The sequence below is a fragment of the Salarias fasciatus genome, chromosome 1 (assembly GCF_902148845.1).
Source record: "Salarias fasciatus chromosome 1, fSalaFa1.1, whole genome shotgun sequence".
Taxonomy (NCBI): domain Eukaryota; kingdom Metazoa; phylum Chordata; class Actinopteri; order Blenniiformes; family Blenniidae; genus Salarias; species Salarias fasciatus.
In genome coordinates this window covers 8,273,307-8,282,846 of record NC_043745.1, presented here as the reverse complement: position 1 = coordinate 8,282,846, position 9,540 = coordinate 8,273,307, and the positions used below count along the sequence as shown (strand labels likewise).

At 44.8% G+C, this 9,540-nt stretch overlaps 1 protein-coding gene across 1 annotated transcript in view; it reads right to left on the bottom strand.

Moving 5' to 3' along the window:
• Positions 1-9,540, bottom strand: part of ccdc102a (coiled-coil domain containing 102A) — a 73,988-nt gene that overhangs the window by 15,803 nt on the left and 48,645 nt on the right. Inside the window, exons 4-7 of the mRNA XM_030096744.1 lie at positions 8,388-8,611; positions 7,317-7,425; positions 2,006-2,122; positions 1,690-1,899 (exon numbers count right to left, since the gene is read on the bottom strand). Of these exons, the coding sequence (XP_029952604.1) occupies positions 1,690-1,899; positions 2,006-2,122; positions 7,317-7,425; positions 8,388-8,611 (660 nt within the window). The remainder of the gene's footprint in view (positions 1-1,689; positions 1,900-2,005; positions 2,123-7,316; positions 7,426-8,387; positions 8,612-9,540) is intronic.

The following is a 9,540-nucleotide window of genomic DNA, read 5'->3' as shown; positions in this document are numbered from 1 at the left end:
TTAGGTAAATTATTAAAAATGCATAATGCTTTGCTTTTTTTTTTTTTTACTGAAACATTTCAGTTGTTACATTTTAATACTGGATGCTTCAAAGATTTGTTCTAAAACTTCCCACTTCAGTTCATTTTAAAGCACAAGTAGCGCTCTGAAAGAGGGGGAATGCTGAACCTGAACATTAGAGTGTCTCTCTTCACACAACAGAGAGCAAACTTTTAATGAAGTTAACTTCGTTGGTCATCGGCTTGTTGAGCTGCACGCCCCCCGACGCTGACGACCTGGTCTAACTGAAGCTTCAGCCGGACTCCTTCCACCTGTTACCGGTCCTCACAGTTTGCACCGTTAGCCCGAGGCTGCTTCAACAATCAAGCAGACCACTGCGGCGAGAGCTCCGCTCGGGGTCTGCTACCCTCAGAACGCTCCCGTGACAAGCTGGATGAGACGAGCAGGACAGGACGACGCCCCGACTCAGAGAACTGATGAGCTGCACAGGCACAAAGTGATGTTTTCATGTATTTCAGGTTAAATGAAGGTAATACTCATATCAAACACACACACACACACACACACACACACACACACACACACACGCTGTGTCCACATCGTCACTCTCTCTCTCACCCTCTATTGTCCTCTGTCTGTGTGTGTGTGTGTGTGTGTGTGTGTGTGTGTGTGTGTGTGTGTGTGTGTGTGTGCGCGCGCGCACATGCGTGCATGTCCATATCTTTAGTCTTAATTGCTCGCTCTATTTCCCATTCTTTGTCCTGAGATCAATACTGAGGTTTTAACACTTTACACAAAACACGATCAATCCCACACACACACACACGCACGCACGCACACAGCTGACATTGTTCCGGAAAAGCAAGGGCAGTGCAAAGTCTTCACTACATGCATCTGTTCCAGGAGCTCTGAAACTTAAAAAATAAATAAATAAATAAATAAGAAAAAAAGCCTTGTCACTGCATTGAACTGAAAATCTCAGGCAGCACACACACGCACACACGCACACACGCACACACGCACACACGCCCAGTCTTGTATTTCTATCCTTGTGGGGACCGTCCATTGACTCCCATTCATGTCTAGCCCCTAACCCTGACCCTTACCCTAACCCACACCACAATAAAGCCTAACCCGAAAGAAATGTTTTTGCATTTTTACTTTTTTCAGTAACAACAACATGGTCAAGAAAACACTGTTTCTCCTACTTAGGACCGGAAAAAGGTCCCCACAAGGCACGTCGTTCCACGTTTTGCTATCCTTGTGGGGACATTTGGCCCCGACAAGGATAGAAATACAAGAACGCACACACACACACACACACACACACACACACACACACACACACACACACACACACACACACACACACACACACACACACACACACACACACACACACACACACACCCCCTGGCCTCAGCAGCATTGGGGTGATGGGGGACCGTGGCGGTCCTGAGGGGCCTGTCTGGACCTCCAGCCTCAGTAAAACTGCCGAAGCCGTGGAGGAGTGGACAGAGACAGTCTGATGGTCACGTTCACGCTTTTGAGAATATCGTGTTGATGAACGAAGCATCAATCAGATTGAATGTGTGTTTTGTGGCCTCAAAGCTTCATTTAGAGGAGCAACAGGAAAAGAGCAGCAGGTGGAGGCAGGAGGCGCAGTAAGGAGGGAGGATTTCTGCTGACCTTGTTTCTCTCAAACAGCTCGGTCTGGATGGCCTTGAGGTCGGTGTCGAGAGCGGAGGCGGCCTGCCGGCGTTTCTTGGCCAACTGCTCCTCCAGGTCTTCGGCCTGAGCTCTCAGCTTCTTGTTATCCCTCTCCAGGGCCAGCTTCTCCGTCTCCAGGCGCTCCCGGCGCCCCCACTCCGCCGCGTTCTCCACCTGCAGCCGCTCCATCTGGCAGAGAAACACAGTCATGACTGCACGCTCAAAATCCTGCTGAGGAGGTGAGTGGTGATACTGCAAAGCGTGTGCACATTGAATATTGTGACGGACGCCTCACCTCAGCTCGTAGCTCGGCCAGCTTCTTGTCCATGCTGGTCCGAGCCCCCAGCTCATCTTCCAAGTCTTCAGATATGCGGCCGAGTTCATCCTGATGCATTTCCTTTAGCAGGTTCAGCTGAACACGACAGGGAGAAGGCAAGAAAGACACAATATTAGGGGATATGTGTAAAATGCTGTCGAGAAAATAGAGAAGGAGCTTCAAACACAAAACAGAGTTTAGATACATTCAGTCCAATCTGATCTATAGGCTGGACAACAGCTGCAAGTTGCACCATATGACCTGACTTCATCTTCATTTTATTGTTTCTCTTCAGGTTAATGTGGGAATAAAGCCTGGAGAATCCTCTGAACAAAGGACTTGTGCAGCTTCCCCCTGGCAGTGTGACTGATGCTAACGGCTCTTCACCAGCAGTAAGGTGTCCAGAACGCTCCCGAGTGGAAAACCCAGCGACAGCAGTTATTGTTGCTAATCATTTGTACACAATGCAGAGTCATCCGACAAGCTGAACTGAAGCCTGTGGGCCACGTTTGGTCTGCAGCCTGCATGTGTGAAACTCTGAACTGGAAGACTGAAGCAACCAGTCATGTACTAACAGTTATTGGCCATTTTAAAAGTAATTCTTAAAAAATGACGACATTAATTTGCCTATTTTGATAAATAATTTAAATAATTTAAGTTTAACTTTAATTACTGTATAATTGCTACGACAACATTGGGTACAATACTTTATAACTGTGTGGCAAATTAGTACATCTTGGGCTTTATCACCTTTAAAATGATCAAAATTAATAAAGTATTGGCAATAATTACATTACTGGTTTCTACCAGACCAATTAAAATGAATAAAAATCAAATAAAATTCTTGTTTAGAAGAATATTTGGAAGTTGAATCAAAGTTGATGGGGTGGAATAATTCAGTAACATTATCAATAAGTTGGAAAACCAATAAAACAATTTAGAAAAACAATTAAAAAAAAATCAGAATGTTTCAAGCTGCACCTTAAACACTGTGACATTTGGTGTTATCGCTGAGTGTTTACGGGAAGAGGACCTTGTCCTGCCTGTCCTAAAGGGTGGTCGTGGACGTCTCCTGTGATTCAGAGGCAGCAACAAGCGTGCAGATAAGATGACTCAATCTCCTCTCCCATCCCTTTTCATCCCTCCTTGTACTTATCTGATCAGTGCCTCGATGCCGGCGTCTCCTCTCCACCTTCAACGCCTCACCTTATCCTGCTTTCATCTGCATCTCTCCCAGAGAGCTTATCTTCAAAACAGCCCTCATCGCCGTCCTGACATCTCCTCTCTGCTTTCTTTCTCTTGTTGGTTTGATCTCACTCTTTTTGGTACATTGTAATTCCCTGTTCCCTGCCTGCGAGCCTGGACCGCCCCCTAGTGGTGAAAGAAGCCACCACAACCCAAGGACAACTTCAGATACAGAAAACAAAAAAAAAAAAGATAATCACTGGAGCCGAGTTTGTTGTTCTTTTTAACCTTTTAAAAACTGTTGTATGCTGAAGAAGGAGGGAAACAGAATATCTGCAAAAGCCAATGAAGAAGAACCACAGCACTTGCTTTTAGCTGTAATTGATTTGTTTTATGATACAGTCGAACTAAATGGTCAGACTAATGGCCTTATGGTCCATTAAGATAGAAACCTGAGGTCATTAGCATTAGAAACCCAGAGTGACGAGAGGAGCCATGAAGTGGTGAAGTTGATGTCGTCAAACACATGAAACAAGTCCAGTTGTTTCTGTTTACATTTCTATGTTGGCATCATTTGGACGTGATGCTTCACATTCAGAATAACAAACGAACTACAGTAAATCCTTGGCTGAAGGAGATCTTGTCTGGTCCTAAAGCCTGATGAGGATTTTAATGTCAATCATCTCCTTGGGGAACCTGGTGGCAGGGAGGATAGAGGAGCAAAGGTTACCCCTGATGACCCTTGACCCCCAGGAAAGAAGGAATCTGTTGGTTTCAAACGGAGCTGGTTGGACTCAGGAGTTAGGAAATCTAAAGTCAAAACAGATTTGATCCTGATGTCGAGCTGCTCTGACTTTGAAAGAAAACCTCCTGAGATCCAGACTTGGATAGAGCAGGTGTGGAAGACAGATGGACAGAAAACACCGAAAAGGTTTCTGCTGACGGGAGAAAGCTGTGCGAAAACCCTCCAGCAGGAAGTGTTGATTTCCATCAAACCGAGGGACAAAGTCATCTCAAAGACGCTTTAACACTCACTAGTCCACCGCTGCACACAGATGAGACTGTGGCCACTGAAGGCATGTGAACTGAAACAAGCTGAGCTGAACTGAGATGTGCAGTGAAAACCAGAGTGTAAAGTTCAGACCAGCATGTTGATCTGATTCACCGTTAAATGCCTGGATCAGTCTGAAATACATCTGCTCTGTTAATCTGGGAAAAAGCTTGAATTTACGAACCCTGAGGCAGAGAATGATGAGATAATCCCTCCGATCAGGTGCAGCGGAGGATAAATCAATGATTCAATAGAGCCGACATGCTGTGAAAAGCCCCCCCCCCCCCCCCCCAAAAAAAAAGGAGACTGATCTGAGATGAAGCCATTTCTCCCAGGAAGAAAAGTCCATAATTCCTCCGATAAGTGTGCAGGTCTGATCAGCTGCTGCAGGAAGAAAATAACTGATATTATTGCTCCCAAGTAGCTTCATGCAGATAATAAATCCTTCGCTCTCATTCTTTCCACCAACAAAGTGATGCTTAATAGTTGTGTTCGATAAAACATGACGTTTTAGAATAGATTATATGTTAGAAACATTGAGCGGCTGTTTTTGAGAATTAGACGCAGGTTTATGTAAATTATATCTGTGTAAAAATACACATATCTGCATTTATTGCGTATTATTTGTATTTAGTTGCAGTAAAATGATGCGTTGAGCTTTCAGTCTTGGTCGGGTTTGTAGTGCTTATCGGAAGCCTCCTGGTACCAGGTGTTCTTCCCCCTCGCTGAAGGAAAAGGTCAGTGATTTCAGCGTTCAGCCGCCGTGCTTCCTGTCGAGCGCGTGCAGCCGTGTGATTAATACCACGGAGCCACCGTCCACCTCTGACCAGGAGACGCCACCGGAGGACACCTCAGGTGGTTCCCACTGCTGACTCGGCCCTCCGTGTTTTCCGGGGCTCTGAGGAGAGCTGGCGCTGCTCTGCTGAGCGGATGCTCGCAGCGACACCTGGTTACTGTCGGATGGGAGTCAGACCCACAGGCAGCTGTGTGAACGAGCTGAAAACGACAAACTAACTCCAAAACTGACCGTGGTCACTGGTTCACACACAAAGAGATTTTAATCTGTCTTCGTACAGTTCATGTATTCAACTCAATTACCAGGCTTTCATTGAATCACATATCCTTTTTTTTTGTTTCTAGTGCAGAAAATCTTTCAACGGAGTTCTTAACACGCTGTTCAAAAAATCAACGGGACACTATTTCAATATTTCGGTTAATCAAATATGTATTATAACCTACTGTAAGTGAACAATGGGGTTATTTGGACATTCACCTGGAAAGCTAAATATTGATAAATTCCCTAAAACAAAGGCTTGAAATGGAAATAGAAAAATACCATTATTTTGATAAAATTAAAATCAGCTCCGTATTGAGTCTTCGATCATAATTGTTTGGTTTTGTGAAAATATAGACATTTCCATCATTTTACTCTGTGCAAAGGAAACCCTTAAAGTCTAAAATTACATGGTTGTTGTGTGAATATTTTAGTGCTAAGAAGATGATGGACTGTATTAAGTTCTATTCTACCTTTAGGGTAAAATATGCTGCGTGACTGCAGACATTTTTCTTTTGCTGGTACCTGTATGAGTCTTATTTGTTCAAATCTCTGGTCTAAACTGAGAGATTTCTATTAGAACTTCTCCATTTCAAATCACACCGTCACCTCAAAACTGGATTCAGCATCGCTCAGAGAAACACGAGTAGCAGGGACACGACTTTCTTCTGTATGTTTCTTGGAAATCAGAGAGGTGGAGAGAAAATCTCTGAATACGCATCCGGCTGACTTTTATGATTTTCCTCACTGCTGCCAGCTACAGCCTTAATCTGAAGCCTGAGACCAATAAAATCTATCAAAAAGTGAATCCAGACCAAAGTCCAGCTGCTGGTGGATGAAAACCACCTTTGTCCAACAATAAGGAAGTCTGAGCTCCTGCCCAAACCCACAGAGTAACGTGCAGAGTGAAATCCTGCCTGCTGGAGCCGTGCTCCACACTGGGATTAATGCTGCAGCGTGAATACTCTGCTTCACATGATGCTATCACAGTGGATGAAGGCCGGCCGGGAATCAAACATGAGACCCTGAACACGAGGCAGTGGAGTCTCTGCAGGTGAAGTGTCTTTAAACACAAATCCCACCCACTACTCTGCTGTCCTCACAACTGTCTCTTTGAAGCGAGTAAAAGTCGTCCTGTTTTCACCGCATCGTCCAGAAAACAACCGGACCCGAGTTCATATTTACAGTTTTATGGAGAAATTCGAGCTGAAGAGAGAAGCTGCTGGAGGAGATTGGATGTGATGAGAAGTTTTATCAGGTCTGCGCTGCCAAACCAATTCTGTCTGAAACACAACAGAAGACACTGAAAAACACTGATTTAAGAGTTTCTTCATGACTTATTATTAAAGGACATAAATGTTTGGTCCCAAGTTGTTGACATCAGTTCCTTCTTAAAAGTCCTGAATGAATTTATATAAAAATGCACCTGTAAGATAAATGCCACATTCCAGGTGAGTTAGGGATAAGAGCTGCAGTGTGAGTTTATGTTGGTAACCTGAGGTCTGTATAGACTGAAGTATCCAGACGGCTGGCGATCACACCAGCGGGGAATGTATTGACAATGTATTCAGTTACACACACTTTAATACAGAGCTGGCCTCCTTTTGCAGCTATAAATGCTTTCAATTTATTTTATTTTGGAGTGTTTCTGCAGAAATGTGAGCTCACTACGTCCGCAGGGCGTTTAGAAGTCAGGTTCTGGACCTAAACCTGTTCCAGTTGATTCTAGAGGAGTAAGAGGGAGTTCACGTCCTCCAGAGAGGAAAAAGAGGAACATTTAATCTGTTTTACAATTACAGCGATGACCAAAATTCAGGTTTGACCCGTTCAGAGTGTTTTAAGAGCGTCTCCAGGGTGAGGAAGATGGATTTTCAGGGTCTGTAAAACCTCTGAACCGTGTGACAGATGCTTCTTCCCTGAAGTGACGGCTCAGTGGAGCCAAACAGCCCTGCGGACGTGCTCCGCCGCCCCGCCGCCCTGTCACCACGCGCCCTCCTCACCTGTTTGAGAGCCTCCTGCTTGCTCTTACTGAGCTCCTCGTATTTGAGCTTCCACTGGCTGAGCTCCGCCTCCAGCCTCTCGATGCTCTTGCTCAGAGCCAGCTTGTCTCTGTGGAGCACAAACACACGTCCGGCACTCAGAGTCACTGCTCTCATGTCTTTGCATTTTGGTTTCACTGTGGATAATTTCCAAATTCAGGCTCTTTTTGTACTTAACAATGATCACAGACTGCTTTCCTTCATTTGCACAGCAAATTAGATCTCTTCAAAATCACAGGTAGCAATAGAAAGAATATGTAAAGAATATTTAAGGCCTTCGTTTCTGTGAACAGTTCTCTCTTGGTGTGTTTTTGTGGACATTAGCACTCCTTTAAACTGTGGTGTTTAAAACGTGAAGCAGATTCTTAATCTAAAGTGAATGATAATCCAAGAAGTTTCTTTGATGACATGCTGGAGAAAAATTCAAACTGCAGATTGCTCTCTGATAATAATAAAACCAGTTTTTTTGTTTTTTTTATTACTGAAGAGTGACAATTGAGCTTTAGAGCAGTTCCTGTAGGAGCCATTTCCAACCACCTCCTATGTCCCACATTTAAAACGGAATGTTTTTTTTAATGCAATATTTTATATGACAGGTTTATGAAGAATTGAGCAATCTGCAAAATAACTTAGTGGTTCGGAAATGTTTTTCCTCAGAGTCCCGTCAGATTAGCTCTTAAAGGCCAGAGAGCGCGTCTATAGACTCTGACTCGATAAAACATTACAGTGAAGCCAACAGATATTGCACCACTGCAGGTTCACCTCGGAGCTGGTGAAGCTTCGCTGACCCGATATAATCAATACAACCCAGATCTGAGCAGCAGAACTACGACTAGTAACTAAAGACTGATCAGTTTCATCCTCTGAAAAGATGCGAAGTGAAGCTGTTCACGTTCAACTGTGATAACGGCTCATGCTATACAGCGCGCTGACAGTCTTTAGGAGGTTTTTACTGCTGGAAACTTTATTTCAGCCAATAGAGCCGAGGGCACACATGACTGCTCGCCCTGCTGTCCCAGACGTCTGTCTTACTCTCTCTCCTTCAGCAGGACTTTCTGGGACTCGTCCAGACGGAGCTGCAGGGCGTTGAGCTTGCTGGAGTCTTCCTCCGCCGAGCCCACGTCGTCCCACAGCTGCCTGCTGCGCTCCTGCCGGCTCGGGCCGGACGCCGAGCGCGAGCCGCGGCCGTCCCAGCCCTCCGGCGCGTCGGCGCCCGCCGCTCTGGAGCGAAGCACCGAGTCCAGCAGCTCCAGGTCCTGACGGGAAGAGACAGAGACACGGGAGGACGTCACACAGGGTATGAGACGAGCACTCCTGACCTCGACACACCTGAATCTAATGACCGTCATGACCAAGCTCCGAGAAACACACGAGGAGCATCTCACTGCAATCAGGTGTGTTTCAGCAGGGAGAGACGCAAAACACGCAGCACGGAAGCAATCAAGAGAAACTGCAGGAAGCAAACAATACAAACAAAGGACCAGAGGCTGAAGAGTGAGGTTCTTTAGTTGTTTGGTTTTATGTTTGCATAAGAAACATTTGTTTTCTGATAAAGATTAGAGTTAAGTGGGACTAAAAAATAACATGCAAGACAAAGATCTTCAGATGGACAGCGAAAAAACAAAGCAAAAAGCAAACCTGAGAAAAGAAAGAGAGAGTGAGGGACAAAGGGGAGAGAAAAAAGAAGCAAAAATGCAAGAGAAACAAATAACAAAACTGTGAAAGCGAGCAGTAGGATTATATTTTCTTTCAATTTTACTAAACATAAAACATGACATGTCTTTTTAAATTTTTTTTTTTCAGAAACTGAATCTGACTTAAAGTCAGAGAGAATCCAGTTTCTGCCACAGAGCTGCTCCTCTACACCGAAAATCAATTTTAAGAAAGACTTTCATCGAGCAGGTTGCAAAGCTTGAAAAACTTTCGATCATCCTTGAAAGTCTCTTTTTTTATCCACAAGATAAAAGCTGTTCTTTAAACCTCACCACTTTCACATAACAGATACAAGCATAAAAACTTTATGTGACAGTTTATAGATGGGTCTTCATTAGCGGTGCCTTCCAGACACGTCTGATAAAACACCGGCGGGTGTCCGAGCTTCTCCTCATTCTCAGTCTTAATCCTTCACTTCTCGCTCTGAAAGGCTTCTCCCGGCTCGGCTCTTCCGTCACCTCTCCACCCTCCG